This window comes from Zalophus californianus, chromosome 10, assembly GCF_009762305.2.
Source record: "Zalophus californianus isolate mZalCal1 chromosome 10, mZalCal1.pri.v2, whole genome shotgun sequence".
NCBI lineage: Eukaryota > Metazoa > Chordata > Mammalia > Carnivora > Otariidae > Zalophus > Zalophus californianus.
In genome coordinates this window covers 62,708,624-62,736,594 of record NC_045604.1, presented here as the reverse complement: position 1 = coordinate 62,736,594, position 27,971 = coordinate 62,708,624, and the positions used below count along the sequence as shown (strand labels likewise).

The window sequence follows — 27,971 nt, the reverse complement described above, 5'->3', positions numbered from 1 at the left end:
TAGCTCTATTTTTAATTTTTTGAGGCACCTCCACACTGTTTTCCAAAGTGGCTGTACCAACTTGCATTCCCACCAACAGTGTAAGAGGGTTCCCCTTTCCCCACAACCTCTCCAACATTTGTTGTTTCTTGCCCTGTCCATTTTTGCCATTCTAACTGGTGTAAGGTGGTATCTCAATGTGGTTTTGATTTGAATTTCCCTGATGGCTAATGATGATGAACATTTTTTCATGTGTCTATTAGCCATTTGTATGTCTTCTTTGGAGAAGTGTCTGTTCATGTCTTCTGCCCATTTTTTGACTTGATTATTTGTTTTTTGGGTGTTGAGTTTGATAAGTTCTTTATAGATCTTGGATACCAGCCCTTTATCTGTAGTGTCATTTGCAAATATCTTCTCCCATTCTGTGGGTTGCCTCCTTGTTTTGTTGACTGTTTCCTTTGCTGTGCAGAAGCTTTTTATCTTGATGAAGTCCCAAAAGTTCATTTTTACTTTTGTTTCACTAGCTTTTGGAGATGTATCTTGAAAGAAGTTGCTGTGGCCGATGTCAAAGAGGTTATTGCCTATGTTCTCCTCTAGGATTTTGATGGATTCCTGTCTCACATTGAGGTCTTTCATCCATTTTGAATTTATCTTTGTGTGTGGTGTTAGAGAATGGTCGAGTTTCATTCTTCTGCATGTGGCTGTCCAATTTTCCCAGCACCATTTATTGAAGAGACTTTTTTCCATTGCATATTTTTTCCTGCTTTGTCGAAGATTATTTGACCATAGAGTTGAGGGTCCATGTCTGGGCTCTCTATTCTGTTCTATTGGTCTATATGTCTGTTTTTGTGCCAGTACCATGCTGTCTTGGTGATCACTGTTTTGTAATATAGATTGAAATTGGGCAACAGGATGCCCCCAGCTTTGTTTTTCTTTTTCAACATTTCCTTGGCGATTCGGGGTCTTTTCTGATTCCATACAAATTTTAGGATTGTTTGTTCCAGTACTTTCAAAAATGTCATTGGAATTTTGATCGGGATGGCATTGAAGGTATAGATTGCTCTGGGTAGCATAGACATTTTAACAATGTTTATTCTTCTGATCCATGAGCATGGAATGTTTTTCCATCTTTTTGTGTCTTCTTCAATTTCTTTCATGAGTGTTCTGTAGTTCCTAGAGTATAGATCCTTTACCTCTTTGGTTAGGTTTATTCCGAGGTATTTTATGGTTTTTGGTGCTATTCTAAATGGAATCATTTCTCTAATTTCTCTTTGTACAATTGCATTGTTAGTGTATAAGAAAGCAACTGATTTCTGTGCATTGATTTTGTATCCTGAAGCTGTTTCAAAAAATAGAAACAGAAGGAAAACTTCCAGATTCATTCTATGAGGCCAGCATTACCTTAATCCCCAAACCAGGCAAAGACCCATCAAAAAGGAGAATTTCAGACCGATATCCCTGATGAATATGGATTCCAAAATCCTCAACAAAATCGTAGCTAGTAGGATCCAACAATACATTAAAAGGATCATCTACCATGACTAAGTGGGATTTATCCCTGGGATGCAAGGCTGGTTCAACATTCGCAAATCAATCAATGTGATAGAACACATTAATAAGAGGAGAGAGAAGAACCATATGGTCCTCTCAATTGATGCCGAAAAAGCATTTGACAAAATACAACATCCTTTCCTGATTAAAACTCTTCAGAGTATAGGGATAGAGGGAACATTCCTCAAGTTCATAAAATCCATCTATGAAAAACCCACAGCAAATATCATCCTCAATGGGGAAAAGCTGAGAACGTTTTCCTTAAGATCAGGAACACGTAAAGGATGCCCACTCTCACCACTATTGTTCAACATAGTACTAGAAGTCCTAGGAACAGCAATCGGACAACAAAAAGAAATAAAAGGTATTCAAATTGGCAAAGAAGTCAAACTCTTTTCATAGACGACATGATACTTAATGTGGAAAACCCAAAAGACTCCACTCCCAAATTACTAGATCTCATACAGCAATTCAGTAATGTGGCAGGGTTAGTAATTCTATAGCAACAAAATAACAAAGACTGACATTAAAATAGGTATCAAGGTCTCCTGACACGTGCAACAATCATTGTTTGCATTATATTTTAGTTCACGTGAATGTTTTTTTAAAAAAGAAACACTCTACAACTTTGTTTTTTCCATAACTATGGCTGTAATTTTCTTCAGCAAGTTTCCTTTGTTCCTATAGCAAAGCATGTGTGTTGGTACATTGTTTCCTTCCCCTTCTGTATTACTCACTTCTCTTGCCCTCTGGTTCACTTGTCTGCCTAATTTCCTTTCTCACTTCACTTCCCCTTCTTCCACTTCTTTGTCATTGTACAAATACCGAAGTCTATGAATAATCGAGTCACTGCTAAGTGACTACATATTTGGAAGAAAAGCAAAAGAATATATTTTTAAAACGAGCTACTTCGAAGTACTTTTTATATGGCTCTATCATCTTCAAATTGACATTAAAATAATAAGCAACTAAAATGGAATTTTTAACTTGTACTAACATTGATAATAAATAACATCATAATATAAATATTCAAAAACCTCTTCTGGTGAAGGGAAAACAGCTGGACACAAACTGAAACAAACTTCAGAAAAATAAACTGAAATACTGATCAGCCCACTTTGCCATTCAGATTTAACACAATCAGCTACTTCTAAATAGGAAATTCTAACACAGAACTCAAGGATTACAAATGAGATATCAGGTCAGGTCAACAAAAAAACACTTCAAAATAAAAAATTAGAGGACACCTAGGTAAAACATTAAGACACTCATATTTTTTCTTCATCAGAATGGATTTACCAACGACAACTAAGTCAAAATCACCAAAATCCATTGTAAAGTAAAGCTGCAACAGGCAAATATTAACACTTCCCCATGGAAATCTGAATTTGTTTCAAAAAGCAGAACAAGCTGTGATTAACTGTGTCCTATAGCAAAGGAGTAAATAACATTTTTAAGGCAACAGTATCTCTGACAAGTCATAAGGAGACATTAAGTTTAAACACTACTTAAATATCATCACAAGAATTTTGTGTTGTACAATTTAAAGACATCATCGAATCCACTGTTCTTCAAAATGTAGTGCATTGATACTAGAATCACTTAGGTAACTTGTTAAAAATTCATATTTTTAACTCAAGGACTTAACCCAAACCCACTGAATCAGACTCTCAGGGAAGGGAGCTCAGGAATCTGCACTATCAACAAGTATCCCAAGTGATTGTTACTCATGCTAAAGAGTAAGAACAGTTAATATGGGTGAATCTTCTCAAATTGCCAATAAACAGAGGACACGTGAGGTTAAGCTACTTTTGCAAGGCCCATAACATTACTCGTGAAACACCCCACTTGTTAGGGACGATGGGAAACTAACATGCTGATCCTCGTACCCTCAGGCCAGTGCTCTCTATGCCTCCCCATGCTGCTGATTAGACTTATTAGGATTCAGAGTGCAAGGACAATTTAGAGGAAGACAACAGAAATCTAAGCTACAGTTAGAAAGTTTCTGGATTTATCAAGGGTTTCCTATTTGATCTGCTTCCTGCTTTGGACGGGCTCTTTCCATATGGAAAAAACATAAATGGTATGTATGCTCAGAGAGGAAATTAGCACAGATATTCGGCAACGCTACATCATTGATGTATGAATGAATCCTCAAATGAATTTGAGGATTCATTCCACCACGGTGAATCTTAAGTTTTGAGGCCCCAAGTGAGTAACAGCACAGTACATTTGCCAAACTTCAAATCAAGAATTTCAGCAGTTCAGAAGGCTGGGGGAGAGGGTAGGAAGAAACATTCAAACTAAAATATAATTTATGGTTTGAAAAAATGCTCACAGATGCATTCAGAAGTGTTTGTTCCCTCATTGCTTCCTCTTGTCTCTGAGATTTCAGCTCTTGCTGGAGCCTTTCATTTTCAAGTACAACTACTTGTACCCTATTTTTCATTCCAGAGAGTTCCTCCTGTAAAAAGCAGAAACAAAAATACCAACTACATTAAGCATTTTTAAGCAGTGCTAATCACTGATTACTAGATGACCTAACATGATACAAAGCATGGAAAACATGGTCTCTATTCATTTTTTGAAATATTGTAATTTTACCTAGACAAATAAAGCAACTCAAACATTAGCTAACAAAAAGAAGCATGGGGAATATAGTAAAGAGCCTACTGATGGCCACATCACAGAAATGTATGGTTTCTGTCAGTTTTTTTGTAGGCTTCCAGAAAGACTTTAATTAAAGGGGTTATCTAAAAAACTTTTAAGAATAAGGTAGACTTTTAAACAATAAGGTGAGATATATTATTACTCCTGCTCAAATGCTGACAACTTGTTGAACCTAACAGAGGATTAAAGGGATAATAGAGGACTCTGAGATAGGCATGGAAAGTTAGAATAGTTATCCACTGACTGGTAGCCAGATGGAGGGAAATTATGAGTGAGATAGTTTGGTGGAGAGTTCTCAAAGAGTGCTTGTCTGTCCTTGCAGGCGTAAGATAAGGGATTACAATAAATAGCTATTGGGTGGTGTCTCACTCTCTGAAAAAAGGTAAAAAATATCAATACATTGACAGCACAATACTTCATTACCGGTGTAATAAAAAACTATTAAGCAATACATGCAAGTTCCATTTCAATTATTTCATTCAAAGAAAAGCCAAAACCCAAGTCTATAATTGAAAACTTTAACTAAAAAAAATATTGCAGGCTTCCAATTTTTGGTCTGGAATATAATGAGCTTGGAAGACAACTTCACAACAAGAGAAACCTGGACACACCAAAAAACCAACCACTCTTCTTAAATCCAAAAGAGAACTGAGGTCACAGGAAAACTGTCATCCCTCAAATTGGACAGACAGAGAGGTGTTCCTGAGAATCACAACCTACCTGAGCAGAAACTTCCAGGGGAACCAGTCCTGGGAAGGAAAAGGTAAAGTACAATTGGCAGCTCACGGCAGACAAGTTTGAGGGTTAAAAAAACTCCAGAAGAACCATCTTAAAGAGATTCCTATATTTTGTGAATTTTATCTCTAGGACACTACCAGGTTCTTAGAGCAAAGACTACAGAAAAATTCCTTCCAGCTTCCTCTAGTACAAGAGGAAAGGTGGCCACTTTGAAATACGCCCAAAGCATTTCTGTTCTTAAAAAGGCCTACCTCAAGAGAAAGTATTTTACCAGAGCCTAAATAGCTGGGGTTTTCCACAACCTAACTGCCCTGCCCTCAAGCGAAATATTCAACTCTAGCTCCCTCTAGGCTTCCCACCTCACTTACGGTGACAGGGTGACTGAGAAGCACTTGTGAAGGTAAAAGCTAAGGGGCACAGACTCGCTAAAAGACTGAGACCTAATCATAGGACTATAAAATGCTTCCCCTGCTCTCACACCCACCACCACATCAAAAGGGCGCCTAAAAAATAACAAGGGAATACACTAAAATGACTGCATATCTCAGACTATAGTTAAGAAGAATTTTCAAGGGAAGCCCAAAGACAGCAGGGGGGACATAAAGCAGGACACTAGTGGAAATTTTAGCCTCCGACAACTGTAGTAACACCAAACAGTAAACACAGCCTAACTCCTACCACAATAAACATAATGTCTCACTCTAAACAGTTTTTACCCACTACCTTGTGGCCAGCACTCAACAAAAAATTAGAAAGCACACTAAAAGACTTAAAGTACAGTTTAAAGAGATGAAGAAAGCACAGAACCAGACTTGAATATGGCAGCAATGTTAGAATTATCAGATTGGGAGTTTAAAATAATTATGATTAATATGTTAAAGTATCTAATGGAAAAAGTGGACCACATGAAAGGACAGATGGGAAATATAAACAGAGATGGAAACTCCAAGAAAGATTCAGTGCTGGAAATCAAAAACACCATACTAGAAATGATGAATGCCTTTGATGGACTCATTAATAGATTGGACACAACCAAGAAAAGAATCGGGGAACTTGAAGAACTGCCAATAGAAATTTCCCAAACTAAAATGCAAGGAGAAAAAAGAATGAAAAAGAACAGAATATCCAAGAAATGTGGGACAATTATAAAAGGTGACAAAGAGAGAAAGGACAAGAAGAAATATTTGAAGCAATAATGACCAAGAATTTTCCAAAATGATAACCACCAAACACCACAGATCCAGGAAGCTCAGAGAACATCAAGCAGTATAAAATAAACAAAAAAAATCTATACCTAGGCATATCATATTCAAACTGCAGAAAATCAAAGACAAATCTTTAAGGAAATCAGAAATCAGGGTTTTCTTCAGAAACCCTGCAAGCAAGAAGACAATGGAATGAAATATTTAAAGTATTGAAAAGAAAAAAAACTCACCAACCTAGAATTCTGTATTCAGGCAAATTAACTTTCAAAGGTAAGGGGAAAATAAAGACTTTCTCAGATAAAAAAAAAAAAGTTGAGGAAGTTTGTCTCCTGTAGACCTGCCTTGCAAGAAATGTTAAATGTTCTTCAGAAAGGAGGAAAATGATACAGGTTATAAGCTCAGAAGTACACAAAAAAGAAAGAGCATTAGAAAAGGAATATATGGTGATAAAACAAAATACTTTGTTTTTCTTTTTAATCTTAACTGATCTAACATATAACAGTTTGTTCAAGATCACTGTAGCAGCACTATATATAGTGAGTATAGCTTATGAATAATTGAAATGAATGACAGCAATGTTATAGAGGACAGGAGGGAGGGATTGGAAACACTCTCTCATAAGGGACTTGCCCTACCCATGTGGTGGTATAGAGCTATTTGAATGCAGACTTAGATTACTGATCAATATAATTGAAACTCAAGGACAATCACTTACAAAAGTAAAAAAAAAGTTCAACTGCTATGCTAAGAGAGGAGAAAAACTGCAATCAAATAACAGGATCACTTAAAGCCAGAAAAAGAGTAGAAGACTGGAGAGAGAGAGAGAGAGAGAAAGAAAGAAAGAAAGAAAGAAACAAACGAACAAGGGCAATGAATAGAAAACAGTAACAAACATGGTAAGTATTATCCAACTATATTGATATCCAAGCATATCAATAATAACTTTAAGTGTCCATGGTCTGAATACACCAATAAAAAGAAAGAGACTATAAAAGTGAATGACAAACATGACACAAATATATGTTGTCTATAAGAAGCCCACTTTAAATATAAAGACAGATAAATGAAAGGTAAATGGATAGAGAGACATACCATGCTAACATAAATCAAAAGAAAGCTGGTGTAGCTATATTAATTTCAGACAAAGCAGACTTCATACCAAACAAAAATATACAGGATAAAAAGACGCATCACATAATGATAAAGGGGTCAATTCTCCTGGCACATAATGATCCTTAATGTGTATGTGCCTAACCACAGAAGATCAAAATACATGATACAAAAACTGACAGAACTGTACAAAGAAACAGATGAATCCACTATTTCAGCTGGAGATTTCAAAACCCCTGTCAGTAATTGACAGATCCAACAGATCTTACAGATTGGCAAAACATTGGTAGGTACATAGTTGAACTGAACAGCATCAGCCATCGACTGGAACTAAATGGCATTTATAGAATATTTTATCCAACAAGAGAATACACATTCTTCTTAAGCTAAAACAGAACATTCACCAAAACATACCACATCCTGGGCCTAAAAACACACCTTAACAAATCAAAAAGAATAGAAATCATAAAAAGTATGTTCTCAGACCACAGTAGAATTAAACTAGAGATCAATAACAGAAAGATGGCTGGAACACTCCCAATATACTTGGTGATTAAACAACAGTTCTAAATAACATACAGGTCAAGGACAAAGTCTCAAGAAAAATTTGAAAATATTTTGAACTAAATAAAAATGAAAATACAACTTACCAACATTTGTGAGATACACAAAATTAGGAAAAACATCAGAAAAGAGGAAAGATTCCAAATCAATAATCTAAGCTTGTCTTAGGAAACTTAAAAAAAAATGGGGAATAAGTTAAATCCAAAGTAAGCAGAAGATACAATAAAAATTAGAGTAGAGATCAAAGAAATTAAAAATAGAAAATCAATAGAGAAAAGCAACAAAACCAAAAGCTGGGTCCTTGAAATGATCAATAAAACTGTAAGACTCTAGACTCTAGCCTGGCTAACTAAGAAAAAACGGGAGAAGACACAAATTACTAACATCAGAAATCAAACCAGAGTCATCATTACAGATCCCATGGACATTAAAAGGATAACAAAGGAATACCATGAACAACTCTATGCCCATAAATTTTGTAATTTAGATAAAACGGACCAATTCCTTGAAAGACACAATCTATCAAAACTCACAGAAGGAGAAATAGTCTCAACAAGGCCTACATCTATAAAAGGAATTGAATCAATTGTTAATAACCTTTAAAACAGAAAGCACCAGGCCTGCCATTAGTTCACTTGTGAATTACACCAAAAATTTAAGTAACAAATTATACCATTTTTTTTACAACGTCTTCCATAAAATATCCAAGGGAATACTTCCTAACTCATTTTTGAGACCAGCATCACCCTAATACCCAAACGAGGTGAAGACACTACAGAAATGGAAAACTAGAGACCAATAATATATCTCATGAAGATAAATACAAAAGTCCTCATCGAAATACCAGCAAGTTAAACGCAATGATGTATAAAAAGAACTATACAACAGGACCAAATGGAATTTATTTTAGGTATACAAGGTTGGTTCAATATTTGAAAAGGCATTAATGTAATCCATCACACCAACAAGCTAGAAAAATAATTTATGTTCATACCAATAGATAGAAAAAGCAAGTGACAAATTCCAGTAGCCATTCAAGATAAAAATTCTCAGCAGATGAGAAATAGAGGAAAACATCCTCAAATTCATAAACAGCATCTATAAGTAACATATAGCTAATGTCATACTCAATGGTGAGACTATAGATAGTTTCCCATTAAGAATAAGAACAAGGCCAGGATGTCCCTTCTCATCACTCCTATTCAACATCATACAAAAAATCCTAGCTAATGCAACAAGATAGGAAAAAGAAATAAAAACCATATATACTGGAAAGGAAGAAATAATTTTTTAAAAAGACATCTGGTTTTGTTTAAAGTTGGCATGATTCTCTACAAAGAAAATCTCAAAGAATCAAAAAACAGCTAGAATAAGTGATTCTAGCAAGGTTGCAGATTACAAGATTAATATACTGAAATTGATTGTTTTCTTCTATATTAGCAATAAATAATTGGAATTTGAAATAAGAACACATTACCAGTTACATTAACACTAAAAAAATGAAATACTGACATACAAATCTCACAAAATATGTACTAGATCTATATGAGTAAAACTGCAAAACTCTGAAAAAGAAATCAAGGAATACCTAAATAAATGGAAAGACATTCCATGTACATGCATAGGAAGATTCAGTAATGTTGACATGTCAGTTCCCAACCTTCTCTATAGATTCAACAAAATCCCAATCAAATTCCCAGCATGTTATTTTGTGGATATTTACCAACTGATTTTAATTCATATAAAGGGGCAAAAGACCCAAATAGCTAACACCATAACGAGGAGAAGAACAATATCAGAAGATTGACACTACCCAACTTCAAGATTTACTATAAAGTTCCAATAATCAAGACAGTATGGTATTTGCAAAAGAACAGACCAATAGATCAATGGAACAGAAAAGTGAGCCCAGAAGTAGATTCAAACAGATATAGTCAACTGATCTTTATAAAGAAGCAAAGGCAATTCAATGAAAACAGTCTTTTCAACAAATGGTGCTGAAACAACTGGATATCCACATGCAGAAAAAAAAAGAAAAGAAAAGAAAAAAAAAACAATCTAGACAGAGATCTTACACCTTACACAAAAATTAACTCAAAATGGAGCATAGATCTAAATGTAAAACACAAAATTATAGAAGAATGGGGAAAATACTGATGACCTTGGGTTTGGCAATGATCTTTAGATAGAATACCAAAAGCAAAATCTATGAAAGAAAAAATTGGTAAGTTAGACTTTACTGAAATTAAAACCTTCTGCTCTATGAAAGACACTGGTAAGAGAATCAAAGACTAGCCACACACTAGGAGAAAAGAACTGCAAAAGACAGAGCTGATAAATGACCAGTATTCAAAATATACAGGGAACTCTTAAAACTCAATAATAAGAAAACAAACAACCCAATTTAAAAAAAGAAAGTCTATAAGTGGAAAATAAGTACAGGAAAATCATATCCAATATATGTCATTAGGGAATTTAAATTAAAACACACCTCAAGTACATTAAAATCCAAAACACCAATGACACCAAATGCTGGCAAGGATGTGGAGCATCAAGAACTCTCATTCATTGCTGGTGAAAAAGCAAAATGGTATAGCCACTTAGGAAGACAGTTTGACAGCTTCTTACAAAACTAAAAATACTCTTATCAAGTGAGCCAGCAATTGAGCTTCTTGGTATTTACTCAAATGAGTTAAAAATTTATATCCACAAAAACCTGAACATGAATATTTATAGCAGTATTGTTCATAGTTGCCAAAACTTGGAAGCAAGCAAGATGTCCTTCAAGGATGAATGGATAAACAAACTATGTTATACCCATACAATAGAATATTGCCCAGTGATTAAAAAAAGGCTATTGAGCCATGAAAAGACATGGAGGAAACTTAAATGCCTATTCCTAAGTCAGTGAAGCCAGTCTGAAAAGGCTACAAACTATATGATTCCAACTACATGACATTCTGAAAAAGCAAAACTGTGCAGACAGTAAAGAGATCAGTAATTGCCGGGATTTGGAGGCTAAGAAAGGAGGGATGAGTAAATGGAGCACAGATGATCTTTACCGCAGTGGAACTATTCTCTTTGCTACTGTAACGATAGATACACATCATTATACATTTTTCAAAAGCTATAGAATGTATGACACAACGAGTGAGCACTAACATAAATGTGGAATTTAGCAAATAATTGTGGTAATATTGGCTCATCAATTGAAACAAATGTGCCACATTGATACATGCTGTTAATAACAGCAGAAACTGCTGAGGAGGCATAGAAGGGAAGTACATGGGAACTCTAGGTACTTTCCACTCAATGTTTCTGTAAACCTGAAACTGATCTAAAAAATAAAGTCTATAAATTTAAAAAAAAACTAATAAAATATTTCTACCAAACATTTAAAGAAGAGTTAATACCTATAAATGATTCCCAAAAAATAGAAAAGGAAGGAAAACTTCCAAATTCACTCTATGAGGCCAGCATTACCCTGATGCCAAAACCAGATAAAGAGACCATTAGAAAAGAGAACTATAGGCCAATATCCTTGATAAACATAGATGCAAAAATTCTCAATAACATACTTGCAAACTAAATCCAACAATACATTAAAAAAATCATTCACCACAATCAAGTGGGATTTATTCCTGGGTTGCAAGGGTAGTTCAACATTTGCAAATCAGTCAACATGATACACCACATTAATACAAGAGAGAATAAGAACCATACGATCACTTCAATAGATGTAGAAAAAGCATTTGACAAAGTACAACATCCATTCATGACAAAAACCCTCAACAAAGTAGGTTCAGAGGGAACATGACTCAACATAATAAAGGCCATAGGTCAAAAGCCCACAACTAATATCCTCAATGGGGAAAAACTGAGAGCTTTTCCTCTACGGTCAAGAACAAGACGGGGATGTCCACTTTTGCCACTTTTATGCAACATAATACTGGAAGTCCTAGCCACAGCAATCAGACAACAAAAAGAAATAAAGAACATCCCAATTGGCAAGGAAGAAGTAAAACCTTCACTATTTGCAGATGATATGATACTCTATATGGAAAACCTGAAAAACCACCAAAAAACTGCTAGAACTTATACATGAATTCAGTAAGGTCACAGAATACAAAATCAACATATAGAAACCTGTTGCATTTCTATGCACCAGGAATGAAGCAGCAGAAAGAGAAATTAAGGAATCTATCCCATTTACAACTGCACCAAAAACAGTAAGATACCTAGGACTAAACCTAACCAAAGAGCTGAAAGACCTGTACTCTGAAAACTATAAAACACTGATGAAAGAAATTGAAGATGACACAAAGAAATGGAAAGACATTCCATGCCCATGGATTAGAAGAACATTGTCAAAATGTCCATACTACCCAAAGCAATCTACACATTTAATGCAATCCCTATCAAAATACCAACAGCATTTTTCACAGAGCTAGAACAAACAATTCTATAATTTGTATGGAACCACAGAGGACCCCCAAATATCCAAAGCATCCTTGAAAAAGAAAAGCAAAGCTGGAGGGGGAGGAAACGATGGCGGAGGAGCAGGGATCCTATTCCAACCGGTCTCAGAATTGAGCTGGGTATCTACCAGATCACTCTGAACACCCACGAAATCAGCCTGAGATGTAAGAAGATATGTCTGGATCTCTACAAACAGAATATTGCAGGCGGTTGGTTTCAAGGTATGAAGTGATTTCGCGGGCAGATATCGGAAGATAAACGGAAGGAGGAGGGAGCCATGGGGATCCTGCACTGACAGAGCGTGAAAGCCTCCCGCCCTGGGGATGGGGCATGGACTCGCAGACTGGTAGCGGTGGGTAAAGGACTTTAGGGCAGCCCCACCCCGGACTGAAACCTGGAGCGGTGGGGCCACGTGTGTGAACTGGGAGTGGCTGGTGGTTTGTTTTTCTTTTTAAGATTTTATTTATTTATTTGACAGAGAGAGAGAGAGACAGCAAGAGAGGGAACACAAGCAGGGGGAGTGGGAGATGGAGAAGCAGGTTTCCCACTGAGCAGGGAGCCCGATGCGGGGCTGGATCCCAGGACCCAGGGATCATGACCTGAGCCGAAGGCAGACGCTTAATGACAGCCACCCAGGCACCCCAAAAAATACTAATTCAAAGGGACACATGTACTCCAATGTTTATAGCAACATTATCTACAATAATCAAATTATGGAAAGACCCCAAGTGTCCATCAAAGCATGAATAGGTAAAAAAGAAGTGGTATATATATATACAATGGAATATTACTCAGCCATAAAAGAGAAAGAAATCTTGTCATTTGCAAAGACATGCTAAGGGAAATAAGTCAGGCTGAGAAAGACAAATACCATATGAGTTCACTCATATGTGGAATTTAAGAAACAAAACAAATGAGCAAAGGGAAAAAAAAGAGAGAGAGAGAGAGGCAAACCAAGAAACAGACTCTTAACTATAGTGAACAAACGATGGTTACCAGACAGGAGGTTGGTGGGAGGATGGGTGAAATAGGTGATGGGGATTAAGGAGTGCACCTGTTAATGATGAGCACTGGGTGTTGTACGGAAGCGCTGAATCACTATGTTGTATTCCTGAAACTAACACACTGTATGTTAACGAACTGGAATTTAAATAAAAACTTAGGGGCGCCTGGCTGGGTCAGTTGGTAGAGCATGTGACTCTTGATCTCCAGGTTGTGAGTTCGAACCCACATGTGGCAGGGAGTTTACTTAAAATAAAAAAATAAAATAAAATTGGGGGTGCCTGGGTGGCTCAGTAGGTTAAGCGTCTGCCTTTGGCTCAGGTCACGATCTCAGGGTCCTAGGATCTCAGGATCATGGGTCCCTGCATCAGGCTCCCTGCTCAGCGGGGAGTCTGTTTTTCCCTCTGCCCCTCCCCTCACTTGCTCGCTTTCTCTCTCTCTTGAATAAATAAAATCTCAAAAAATAAATAAATAAAAATTTAATAAGAAAATAAACAAAAACTTTTAAAAATAAAAAATAAATTTAAAAAGGATATAAAAAATTAAAAAGTTTTTAAAATTAAATAAATTTTTAAAAAACTAATAAGCTCTTTCTAAACCCTTAAATGTTACTTTTATTCTATTATTCCCTTATTTTTTTATTTTTTATTTTTTTAAGATTTTATTTATTTATTTGACAGAGAGAGACACAGTGAGAGAGGGAACAGAAGCAGGGGAAGTGGGAGAAGGAGAAGGAGGTTTCCCGCCAAGCAGGGAGCCTGATGCGGGGCTCGATCCCAGGACCCTGGGATCATGACCTGAGCCGAAGACAGACGCTTAACGACTGAGCCACCCAGGCGCCCTATTATTCCCTTGTTAAAATGTATCAAATACATATTCTGTCTATCTTTCAAGGCTTTTATAATCTTCCATTTTCCTAGTTCAGCATCCTTTTAATAATTTTTTTAAAGATTTTATTTATTTATTTGATAGAGAGAGAGAGAGCCCAAAGAGGCAGAGTGGCAGGCAGAGGGAAAGGGAGAAGCAGGCTTCCCGCTGAGCAAGAAGCCCGATGCAGGGCTTGATCCCAGGACCCTGAGACCATGACCTGAGCCGAAGGCAGACGCTTAACCAGCTGAGCCACCCAGGTGCCCTTAATAATTTCTAACAGACATCCTCTACTGCAGGAATTTAGAATAGATGCCCCGTGGCTCCCATAAATAAAACATTCATCCTGAATATGTCCTTTCAGTGTTGCTGTTTTCTCTATGTAACTCTTTCAATCTCCTTCTGCTGATCTAAACAATCCTGCTCCTTTAAGATTTTCCTCTCCCAGAAAAACATCCCCCAAAACTCCAGCATTTAGTACCCTTCTACTCTTATTATAAAATTTTAGTTAATACTACAGAACGCAGACTACATCATATTCTCTATAGTGTTACTGTGGTGCTCATAGGCATTAATACTCTCTGCTCAACTAGATGGTAAGTTTATTTTATTTTTTTAAAAGATTTTATTTATTTATTTGTCTCAGAGAGAGAGAGAGAGAACACAGGCAGGGGAGCAACAGGAAGAGGGAGAAGCAGGCTCCCTGCTGAGCAAGGAGCTCGATGTGGGACTGGATCCCAGGACCCTGGGATCACGACCTGAGCCAAAGGCAGACGCTTAACCGACTGAGCCACCCAGCCATCCACAACTAAAAAGTAAGTTTATTACAATTTATATTGTGGTAGAATCTGCCACCCCAAAATATGCCACTTTGAATAAGAATTATTTTGAGCTAAAAGCACTTAAAAAACAGCAGATACAAAAAGAGTGACCTTCCCTTTCTTCCTGGAAGCAGGAAATAAAACTCCCATGTGAAAGATGTCCTCCCCATATGAGGAGGAAAGAAAACATTCTTATCACCAGAGATAGGAAGTGAGGCTGAGAGGAATCTGTGCAAACAGACCTCATTAAAATAACTCATTTTCCTTTAGCCTCCCCATATATTTTAGTTATGTTTCCACATCGCCTCTCTTTGCTCAACATAGTATAAAAGCATTTCAGTTTTGCCATTTCTTTGAGTCATTATTTCCTTATGAGAGTTCCTATGTTACATAAAACTTGTATTAAAACAATTCCATTTACAATGCACCAAAAGCAATAAAATACCTAGGAATAAACCTAAACAAGGAGGTGAAAGACCTATAGTCTGAAAACTATAGAACACTGATGAAAGAAAAAGACACAAATTCAATGCAATCTCTATCAAAATACTAATAGCATTTTCCACAGAACTAGAATAAATAATCTTAGTATTTGTATAGAACCACAAAAGACCCTAAATAGTCGAAGTAATATTAAAGAACAAAGCTAGGGGTATCACAACCCCAGATTTTAAGATGTACTATACAGCTGTAGTAATCAAGACAGTGCGGTGCTGGCTCAAAAACAGACACAGATCAGTGGAACAGAATAGGAAGCCCAGAATAGATACACCTATAATGGTCAGTTAATCTATGAAAAGGAGGCAAGAATATCCAATAGGGAAAAGACAGTCTTTTCAATAAAAAATGGTGCTGGGAAAACTGGACAGCAACATGTAAAAGAATGAAACTGGACCACTTTCTCACACCATACACAAAAATATACTCCAAATGGATTAAACAGCTAAATGTGAGACCATAAAACTTCTAAAAGAAAAAAACATAGGCAGTAATCTCTTGGATCAGCAACATGTTTATGGATATGTCTCTTCAGGCAAGGGAAACCAAAATAGAAAGTTTTTGCACAGCAAAGGAAATCACCAACAAAAAAAAAGGCAACCTCATGAATGGGAGAAGAGATTTGCATATGATATATCTGATAAGGGGTTAATATCCAAAGTATATAAAAAACTTGTACTACTCAACACCAAAAAAAAGTAAATAATCTGATTTAAAAATAGGCAGAGGAAAGAACTTATCAAACTCAACACTCAAAGAACAAATAATCCAATCAAGAAATGGGCAGAAGACACGAACAGACATTTTTCCAGAGAAGACATCCAAATGGCCAACAGACACATAAAAAAGTGCTCAACATCACTCGGCATCAGGGAAATCCAAATCAAAACCTCAATGAAATACCACCTCACACCAGTCAGAATGACTAAAATTAAGTCAGGAAACGACAGATGTTGGTGAGGATGCGGAGAAAGGGGAACCCTCCTACACTGTTGGTGGGAATGCAAGCGGGTACGGCCACTCTGGAAAACAGTATGGAGGTTCCTCAAAAAGTTGAAAATAGAGCTACTGTACAACACAGCAATTGCACTACTGGGTATTTACCCCAAAGATACAAATGTAGGGATCCGAAGGGGTACGTGCACCCCAATGTTTATAGCAGCAATATCCACAACAGCCAAACTGTGGAAAGAGCCAAGATGTCCAACAACGGATGAATGGAAAAAGAAGATATGGTATATATATATATATATATATATATATATACACACAATGGAATATTATGTAGCCATCAAAAAAATGAAATCTTGCCATTTGCAATGACATGGATGGAAGTAGAGGGTATTAGGCTAAGCAAAATAAGTCAATCAGAGAAAGACATGTATCATATGATCTCACTGATAAGAGGAATTCTTAATCTCAGGAAACAAACTGAGGGTTGCTGGAGTGCTGCGGGGTGGGAGGGATGGGGTGGCTGGGTGATAGACACCAGGGAGGGTATGTGCAATGGTGAGTGCTGTGAATTGTGTAAGACTGTTGAATCACAGACCTGTACCTCTGAAACAAATAATACATTATATGTTTAAAAAAAAAAGGAAATAGTAGGAAGGGAAAAGTGAAGGGGGAAATCGGAGGGGAGACAAACCATGAGAGACTATGGACTCTGAGAAACAAACTGGGGGTTCTAGAGGGGAGGAGGGTGGGGGGATGGGTTAGTCTGGTGATGGGTATTAAAGAAGATACGTGTTGAATGGAGCACTGGGTGTTATACGCAAACAGTGAATCATGGAACACTACATCAAAAACTAATGATGTAATGTATGGTGATTAACATAATAAAATTAAAAAAAAATAGGCAGAGGACCTGAACAGACATTTTTCCAAAGAAGACATACACATGGCCAACAGACACATGAAATGATGCTCAACATTAGTAACCATCAGGGGGAAAAAAATAAAAACTACAATGAGATATCACCTCATACCAGTTAGAATGGCTAGTATCAAAAAGATAAGCATTAACAAGTGTTGATGGGGATGGGGTAAAAAGGCAATCCTCATGCACTGTTGGTGGGAATATAAATTGGTGCAGCTACTGTGGAAAACAGTATGGAGATTCCTCAAAAAATTTAAAAACAGAAATACCATATGATCCAGTAATTTCACTATTGGGTATCTACCCTCCAAACTGACACAAATCCAAAAAGATCTATGCACCTCTCCGTTTACTGCAGCAGTATTTACGGATTTACAGATATGGAAGCAACCAAATATGCACTATTTGAATGGATAAAGAAGATGTGTGTGTGTGTGTGTGTGTGTGTGTGTGTGTACATATACATATATACATATATATATGGAATAGAGTATTACTCACCCATAAAAAAGAATGAGATCTTGCATTTGTGACAACATGGGTGGACCTAAAGGGTACCATGCTAAGTGAAACAAATCAGATAGAGGGAGACAAACACCATACGATTTCACTTATATGTGGAGTCTAAACAAACAAAATAAAAGAACAAGGACTCAAATATGGAGAACTAGTGGTTGTCAGAGGGGAGGTGGGGAGGGAGATGGGTGGACTAGATAAAGGGGATTAAGGGGTACAAACTTTCAGTTATAAAGTGAATAAATCACAAAGATGAAAAGTACAGACAGGTAATATAGTCAATAATATTGCAATAACATGTATTCTGACAGATGGTAACTACACTTATGGTGGTGAACACTGAATAATATATAGAATTGTTCAATCAATATGTTGTACACCTAAAATTAATATAATATTATCAATTATACTTCAGTAATAACATAACCAAATAAATGTGTATATTTTCATCCTGTTCATCTGTGTTATGTTAATTTTTTTTAAAGATTTTATTTATTTATTTGACGGAGAGATAGAGAGAGAGCACAAGCAGGCACAGCGGCAGGCAGAGGGGGAGGGAGAAGCAGGCTCCCCGCGGAGCAGGGAGCCCGACGCGGGGCTCGATCCCAGGACCCTGGGACCATGACCTGAACCGAAGGCAGAGACGCTCAACGACTGAGCCACCCAGGCGCCCCTGTTTTATGTTAATTTAATTACAAGTCACAGCCAAAAACCCTAAGAGGGTAGAGGTAAAACTCCCCTACAAGGTCTTTTAAGTTTTAGCCATAGCATCTTAGAGATTAACAGGAGCTTGTTAAGGAAATCAATCCTAGGATATTATTTCAGCCTTTTTGGTAATCCAAGAAAACTTGTGCAATAATGATTGTATCCTCCAAGAACAAAGACAAAGCGACATGCTAAGATCGGGAACTTCTTGGAAACATCAAAACCATGAAATGTCTAAAAGTTTCTGAAGTCTTGCACCTTCAAAGAGGAACCAAAATGTAAAAAATATGATACATTGATATTGGATAAAAAAAGGAAGGAAAACTAAAGCACATAGTTGGGAGAGGCATAAAGGCCCCAATGGCATTAAGGACCTTACTAAACTGCATACAGTTGAACATTATGAGCCTCTGGTGTTACAAGCTGCAGAAGACACATTTGGTTTCTTGATCATTGTTATCAGTACCCCCATGCGCCATTCTCATTCAAAGCTAAGGTAAGAACCTTCGCTGACAATGGAGTGGATTTCATCAGCAGTTTAGAATCGCTGGTTGCTATAGGAGAGCTTCACTAGGTTGACAAGTGTGGGAGAGTGACTGGTATTACTATTCCAAAGCATTCCCCATCAGCAGGGCTAAAGAACATGTGGTGGAAAGCAAAAACTCTGAAACAAGAGAGCATATTATCGAAATAGACACAGTTATGGTCCACTGGGAAATGAAGCAATCAGACATGGCAAGGTCAGGAGTATATCATTCCCCAGCCTGGGAAGCCCCTGTAACATATCAGTCTTTTCAAAGATGTAAACATGACAATTGTCAATGTATCGCAATACACATGAAGACTAATAATAGTAAGTTTTCATATAAGGTATCATTAATAGAAACTTTAATTTAGTTACGGTTAAATTTTTAATGAGAAACTTACTTTGCAGAACTTGACTTCTGCCTCTAAATGATGAATGTATTGAGACTGGTCATTGATGATAGGAACGAGATTGTATACAGTAGGCATATTGGCTTCCTCATACTCTGATGACCTCTAGGGCAAAAAACAAAAACAAAAACAAATTAAGCATGTTTGGATTTAGCAAAGAATCAGGTAATACTACCATACCACCTCCATACTTAATTTAGTACTGATGTCATATAAACATAGGGTAGATCACATTGTGGCCAACAGTGTTTATTTCTCTATCCTATAAGTTCCACAGATAGATAAGATTCAGGGATATGAGTATCTTTTTTTTAAAGATGGAAAGTGAAAGTGGTTATAAAGTTTGTGGCTAATGGAAAAATGCTGGGGTAGTCTCACTGGCTTGGGATGAACTGCCTATCAGAGCCATCTGGAAATGTGACACCCCAGTCAGCAATGGGGAGATAAATGGACAACTCTCTTCAAGAAACCATCATGCAGGAGCACTGCTAGCTAAAATTGCAGAACAGCTGCCTACTGAAGGGTTTATTTAGACAAGGGTTTGCTGCCAGGTGTGTCCATGAGGTAAAATTCTATCCACAAAGGAGTACGTTAGCAAAGTGTGGTTTTTGATTTTTGACCCTAGGCAATTTGAGACTATGCTTGTCTGGAGCACGGAACCGCCAAGCCTAGGGTGCTAAAGCAGGCCCCTCAGGAAACTGGCTGCTATCCTGCACCAGGAGTCGGTGAATAGACCTCAGAAAAAGTGTTAATTCTCGATACCTCTGCAGCATTCCTGCATTGACTCTAATGTATACCCTACTTTCTCCTCAAATGATTATAACGTGCTTTCTAGAATCATTTATCATTCCATGATATTTTTTAAGGAAAAGAGGAAATCAGGAAGGGAGAATGAGTGTCAACCAGTGAAATAAACCCAGAGAAAGCTCGAGATGAGACACCTGATCACTGTTTCTCAGTCTGCTAGAAATTCCTAACAAAGGACCAGCGATCGTGGCAGAATAATTAAGTAGAGTTTTGTTTTTTGGCATATTTAAGAAATTTAAAAACCAAAGTAACTTTAAATACAATGGATTTTCTCCAGTGAATAGAAAGCAATTAATTATAATAATTTTATATTAATAGAAATGGGTCCAGAATATAGGCAAATAAGAATAAAATATTACTGTGGGTATATACAGGACAGTCTATGTAAAAAAAAAAAAAAAAACACAAGCTAATACTGAGTGGAAAATGAAATCACCTGTATATATTTTGAAGGGTTTATTATAGTCCGGATAGCCACATTTCAAAAACATAAGTAATAAGATGTGGATATATTCTACATCTCAACAGTGCCTCAGTTTCACTGTCAATAGAGCCACATGCTTCTGGTATGTCATATGGCTATGAAAGTGCAAACAAGGGGCGGTCTGGGTGGGTTCAGTCATTGAGCGTCTGACTCTTGGTTTCCAGCTCAGTCATGATCTCAGGGTTGTGAGATCAAGCCCCCAAGGCTGGCTCTATGCTGAATGCAGAGCCTGCTTCAGATTCTTTCCCCCTCCCCTCTCCATCCCCAACTGCTCTTCCTCCTGCTCACATGCTCACTCTCTCTCTCTCAAGTAAGTATATAAAATCTTAAAAAAAAAAGAGAAGAAAGTGCATCTAAAGTGTTTCAAACTGTGAAACACTGCTTATTATCATATGGCTGGTAATCATTCATGTGGGCTATATACATTCAGAGTCTAAGTTGCATCCCTCCATATAGCTCCATATAAAACAGACCTGTAGAGGGGGATTTGTAAAGGTATGTACTGCATATACTGAACTGATGCTCTTGGTAAGCCTCCTCCTGCTACCCAGATTCAACCACCTCTGTAGTATCACTGCTTGGTTGTATCTTTAAAATGCTAATGAGCATGTCTGAGCGTTCAACAGATACAGCAACTTCATCTACTAGTCTTGAAAGTACTCTACCCACTGTGTGCCAAAAAGCATTCTAGAAACCAGGTCTCAACAGGAATATATTCACTGAATGGTGAAATGTTGTATTAAAATTATAATTGATAGCCATAAATATTGAATATGGGTTTGCAGTACATGTCTCTAAAGTGGGAATTAAGCATGAAGGTATGCGTCAGGCTGGAGTGAAGTGTTAATATGGGGGTTACAGTTACGACATTTCAGCTGTGAGTAAAGTGACATGTCTCCACAGTTTCTACAATGGAGCCTTGGCATCCAACTGTCGCACACATTGAAAATGCAAGGTAGTTACTGCTACTCTGACACATTAGATTTGTGTCAGATTGCATAGTTTCTAAAGAATTTTAAGTATATACTCTTATCTTATTATTACAGAAACATTGTGAGGCATAATATCCTTCTAGAAAGTAAGTAACAGGCCCAGATAGACCTCAGGCCTAGACCATTATTTTGATCATTTAAACTGGCCAAATCCTTCCCTCATACCTATCCCCCCTCACATCTATCTCAGGCTTTAGCATACCACATCGCTTCAATTGGGCAAATTCACTCTGTCAAAGCAATGGCAATAAAAAACAACTTCAGAAGAAAATAAAGTATAGCTTCCCACATTGTTCATTTTTGTAACCATGTATTTTAAAATGCAGAACAAGATTATATACTTTGGCTTTGATATTCAAAATAAATATTACAAAGGACAGCTAGAAATATAATTAAGTAGAATTCTAAAATGATAGGATATCGATGTGACCCTCCGTAAAAAAAGAAACAGCTATTCTTTTCCATGAAATGCTCCTTTTCTATTTGCTAACAGTTGCAAAGTAAATTCTCCAAACTGTTTCCTCACTTGCATTTTTCAAGTGAACGATAAATTTAAAACTCAGGATTCCCTCTGCCATGGAAGTCTGTCTTCTTCAGCCAAAATAATCAGACGGGAGATCATTTCTTTTAACGCTTTATGCTATTAGAATGTCCTGCTCAGAATCTGTCGAGAACACATACTACTAAAATGACACTGTAGAGTTAAACCATACTTAGAGGGGTGCCTGGGTGGCTCAGTCAGTTAAGGGTCCAACTCTTGATTTCAGCTCAGGTCATGATCTCAGGGTTGTGAGATCAAGTCCCGTGTCAGACTCTGCACTGAGCGTGGAGTCTGCTTGAGATTCTCTCTCCTTCTCCCTTTCCCCCTCCGCCCATTCATGCTTTTTCTCTCTAAATAAAATCTTTAAAAAAAAAAACATAGAAAGACAATGCTCTTTTCAGGTTGCAAATGTTGATACACACCAGAGGGGACACATTTCGTCTTCTTGATGGAGACACCTCACTTTCCTTAGTTGCCTGTTGGCGCAACAAAGCTTCGAGTTGATTGACTGCAGAGCAAACACAATGGGTTTCATTAGCCTTCCCATGGATCCATGGCTTATCATCACCCATCCATGCTTCTATCCATCTAACAAACATAGTGTAAACATGTTTTATGCATCAACAACTGTGCAATGGACTGGGGATCCAAAGGCAAACAAGAGCTTTTCAGCTCTACCACTTAAAAGCCAAGAGAGATACACTAACAGATATAAAACTATGTAGTAAGTTCCCATCTAGATCTACAGGTATCCACGGTGCTATAAGAAGAGGAAGCACCTAATCATGCTGTTTTTACATTACAGAGGAGTTAACACTGGGAAGGATGAACAGAAGATTACCAAGCAAAAAAAAGGATGAGAAAAATCCCAGTTAGAAGGGATGGCATAAGCATAGAAGCCGGGCGAGTAGGTTGCTATGACTAGAATGTGGCTTGCAAGATGGATAGTGGGGAGGAAGACAGAAAGATGAGGCTGGAGAGGTAGCTTGGAGCCATCTTAAGAAGAAAATATTGCTATGACATACAGAGGATTTTGGACTTCAGCCTGTAGGCACCACGAAGTCAAAGGAAAAATATTCAGCAAGGGAACTGTACCAGCTGATTTGTTTCAGGAAGAAAATCCCACCTGCAGAGCAGCGGCCAGCCTGGAGTCCTTACTCTACGGAGGAGCTTAAAATAGTCACAGTGTGTCATTCAGACTGACATCCATTCACACTCACCAGCATGGCTGTGTTGCAGTTCATGCCAAGCCATCCCAGAGTCCTCATTTTCTACACCGGTACTACACGTGGCATCCGGGGCACCTTCTCCAACTCTGACATCACCGTCTCTCAGTGCACACTGCAGTTGGTGAATGCTTCTATTCGCACGTTCTGCAACAACAATGTGATGAAAATCAGGGCCTGTGAAGTCTGAACGGCTACGTGGACACTTACTCCAAAGGGCAGTGCCTAAAGGAGAACCAAATGTGTCTTATACTTTATGGAAAAAAGCAGAGATTTGTTTCTAGCTTGCTGAGGACAGTGCGAGGAAGAGAGAGATGAAGTTCGTGGGTCAGAGGTGAGACCTGATGATCTCTAAGTTCCCTGACACGTCAGTGGGGGATATTCATCATCTACAGCTCTCCTGCCAAGGAGGATAGAATAGGATAGCTCCTCCCCACCCCACCCTCCAAACACTAACCCCACCCCAGAAAGGGCTCCCTTTCCCCTCCTTGAGATCCTGGGGTGGTGCGCAGAACTAGCAAGAGGGACTCCACCACACCAAGTTCCTGCCCAGGGAAGCCTACTTGCCCCTGTGAGCCAGATGTCCCTCCTCAACTGAGAGACAGCCGACCGCCTGGCCTAGTTTTGATCAAGACTGGAAGGGCTGAATGAAGTGCTTATAGCGCCTGCCTCTGCAGTGTAGTCCTTCCTATGTCCTGCCGGCTGACTACACACTTGTAGAGATTCTTGGTTAGGGGACCTCACCACCCCTAGAATTGAAGCTTAAACTCACTAGTACATACTTAACACTACAGCCTAAAATGAAGTATCTTAAGGTATATTATACTATAGTAGTTCATGTCTCCAAATAGTGCCCCCCCAAAACCCCCCCGGCCTCTACCCTTGTCCCCTCCTAAGTTGAAACTAAGTTGGGTAACTTGCAAAGAGAATGCAGGAGAAGTTACACCATGCCAGACCAGGTTTCTTTTTTTTTTTTTTACATTTATTTATTTATCTAGAGAGAGAGCGCAAGCGTGCGCGCGAGGACACGTGCTCATAAGTGCCCACCGTGCACACGTGAAGGGGGAGGGGCAGCAGGGGAAGGAGAGGAACAAGCAGACTTCCCGCTGAGTGTGGAGCCCACCCGGGGCTCAATTCCATGACCCCAGATCATGACCTGAGGAAACCAAGAGTAGGGAGCTTAACTGACTGACCACCCAGGCGCCCCCAGGCTTCATTTTTTAAATGTCTGGTAGCTTCTGCTTCCTCCCTCCTGGAATGCTTGTTTTTATGATCCCTAAGCCACTAAGTAGGAAGCCTGCCTACACTGCTGGGGAGATCATGGAGGGGCCATGTGGCAAGGAGAGGCCCTGAGAGCACATGGGGAAGGAGAGAAGCCCAGCATCGCTGACAGCCCAGAGGAGCGTCCAGATGGCCCGAGGCCATCTCACCACAAAGGCATGAAAGAGACAGGAAGAACTGTCCTGCTGCGTCCAGTCAACCCAAATGCCTTTAGCTGTTGCTGTCAGCCACCAGGCTTTACAGTGGTTTGTTATGCAGCAACAGAGAACTGAAATAATTATCCAGTGAAATACCCAAAAACGTTTTCAGCAAAGGATCCAAGTCTTACATTAAAAACAGAACTATACTAATGACACTGGTGATAGCATTACTGAGAATTCTATCCTACTTTATGGATATTTTTACATGTCTAACAATCGGAGAGCCCGGCAATCAATCAGTAATTTCATTAATTAAGGTCCATTTATTTTTTTCCATTTAAACTTGTTGTTTCTGCTAATCTCTTAGGATTAAATTTACTGGTTCCGATTTAGAAAACATTAACTAACTATAACAAAAACTGTTCCTTGCACGTTAGAGCGGGGGCCCAGATTTCAGTCATGCTGTTCAAATTTTGACATCTGTATTTGAAAGTTATTTTTTAATTCACTCATTAATTTACCAAGCACCTACATATATCTAAGATGGAAATATATGTTAGAAAAAGATGAATTCCCATGCAAATTCATCTACATCTATTATCTATTTATTTTTTTAATTTCTTTTTTTTTAAAGATTTTATATATTTATCTGAGAGACAGAGAGAGAGAGAGACAGAGTGCTTGAGCAGGGGGAGGGGCAGAGGGAGAAGCAGACTCCCTGCTGGGCAGGGAGCCCCATGCAGGACTAGATCCCAGGACCCTGGTATCATGACCTGAGCTGAAGGCAGATGCTTAACCGAATGAGTCACCCAGGTGCCCCTATTTCTTTTCCTTTTCAAGATTTTATTTACATATTTGAGAGAGAGAGAATGTGCACACGCACAAGTGGAGGGGGGTACAGGGGTAGAGGGAGAAGCAGACTCCCCACTGAGCAGGGAGTCTGACACAGGGCTAGATCCCAGAACCCTGAGATCACTACCTAAGCCGAAGGCAGACACCTAAGTGACTGAGACACCCAGGTGCCCTATTATCTATTTCAAAATGGACTCCACTGAAACAATACTTAAGATCTTCGAGGGGAGGAAATGGTACTTTCCCTAAGAAGAACAATTCAAAACAATGATGGCCAATGACATTCTTGCTCTTCTTGCTCTTCTTTGACAACTTAGGTCTATTTCTTCTTGTGTCCTCAGGAGAAAAGCTCCTCATCTTTGCTACCTATATGGGAACCCTAAGAAAGCTACAAAAGAATGATCTTTTCATTACCAGTCATGGATGAAAATATATTTACAAACATATATTCTACAGGACCTTGAGAAACAGATTTTATTTTCTCCAAGCTCATTAATTTCAAAGTTTAGAACAGAAAAAGTAACTGTAACTCAGTAGAAAAAAATATACTACTCTATGCTACAAAATATCTGACATAGGTTGTTCACTTAGAGCAACTCCTTTTATTTCTTGATTAAACTAAAGAAAACAAGTCTTTCAGGTCAGGGTTCAACAGTGAAATTGTTTTACTAACTACACAAGAGACTCACTGAATTTTTATCGCTACATTTCTTTCTACACAACACCCCTATTTCCACACAGACCTTTATCTGACAGGCATTTGGAGCTGGGTACTAACCAGGCGTGGCCTCCTCTTACTCATCATGAGTTTTGTTTTTTCGGGTGGTTTGGTGTTTTTTTGTTTTGTTTTGTTTTTACTCATCATGAGTTTAAGAAAAACCCAGATAAGACACATTCCGGGTTTTAGCAAAATAAGAAGTAGCAGTAGTTTTCCAACAACTTAGTATTTTCTAAAGAGATTTGTTAATGGAAAAGGAAAATCAAAGTGTTACATGGTAAGAAATTTAGTTCACAGAGCTTTAGATTTACACCCATAAATCTACGAATAAAGCACTTATCTTTATTACATCCATTAAAAAGGAAATAGAGGGCTTGACTAACATTAAAAGTATGCTCTGTGGAGCTACAAAATGATTTTACTTCTAAGATAAAGGATAATTATTTATTTAAAACCCAATTTGACTAAAAGCTAATAAGCTATATTAGGAAAAAGAAAGGAAATCTGGAAAAAATTCACAGTTGAAGATCTCTATATGTAGAGTTCTTTTATCAGATTACAATGATGGTAGAGTTTCATGAGCCCATTTAACCCCTTTTTCAGTATTCTTCTTTACTCTTTTAGAATTTATGACATTCAAAGACTACGTGTTAAAATTACACTATGAAAACAGTTATGTGAAATAGTGAGATACTGAAACCAACAACTATCCCGAGGAAAAGTGATACCCAAGATATGGGCGTTTTTTGCAATCACTGACTTCAGTTAACTAGGATCAGAAAGGAAGACAGGGAATTTGCAAGAACTGTGTCCTAAAACTAAAACTAAGGAGGTAAGTGGTATTTTTAAGTCATTTCAATAGTATATTTCAAAACACTCTAAATGCTCTTCAGGTGTATACATAGCAACATAATTATACACTGTAACAAACAGTTAATCCTGAGGAATAATAACTTAGGTGGTTCAAAACATATGAAACCTTATTGCTCTTCAGCTGGAACCACTGTAACTGAAGGCCTTACAGTCCTTACAGAGAACACTACACCCCACATGCCATTATCTGCTACAAACCGGATTAGACAGGAGGTTTCTAGTTATCACTTCCTATCCCACTGCGAGTGGGCAAACTTTTATCTATCCATAGCCAAGAGACGGAAAGAATACTCATTTCCCCTATCTCTCCAGAGAGCACACTAAGAGTAGTTCACAATGCATCCTGATTTCTTCTCCCCAGCACCAACCACGGCCTAAAAATAAACTTAATTATCATTACAAACCCAAATAGGACCTCTGAGTCCCAAAGCATCACAGGAACATAAAGGTAAGTAAATAATATTTCTGGAGGTCCACTATCCGAACATCAATCAGTACAATGAGCACGAAAAGTGAGCAAGCTGCTGACTGTTGGCCCAT

At 38.0% G+C, this 27,971-nt stretch overlaps 1 protein-coding gene across 8 annotated transcripts in view; it reads right to left on the bottom strand.

Moving 5' to 3' along the window:
- The window catches only part of SDCCAG8 (SHH signaling and ciliogenesis regulator SDCCAG8), a 232,566-nt gene that overhangs the window by 195,457 nt on the left and 9,138 nt on the right, over window positions 1–27,971 (bottom strand). For all 8 annotated transcript variants that reach the window (XM_027610407.1, XM_027610401.2, XM_027610402.2 and 5 more), the window contains exons 2-5: window positions 23,562–23,714; window positions 22,764–22,849; window positions 19,509–19,622; window positions 3,869–3,994 (exon numbers count right to left, since the gene is read on the bottom strand). In XM_027610407.1, the coding sequence (XP_027466208.1) occupies window positions 3,869–3,994; window positions 19,509–19,622; window positions 22,764–22,849; window positions 23,562–23,714 (479 nt within the window). The remainder of the gene's footprint in view (window positions 1–3,868; window positions 3,995–19,508; window positions 19,623–22,763; window positions 22,850–23,561; window positions 23,715–27,971) is intronic.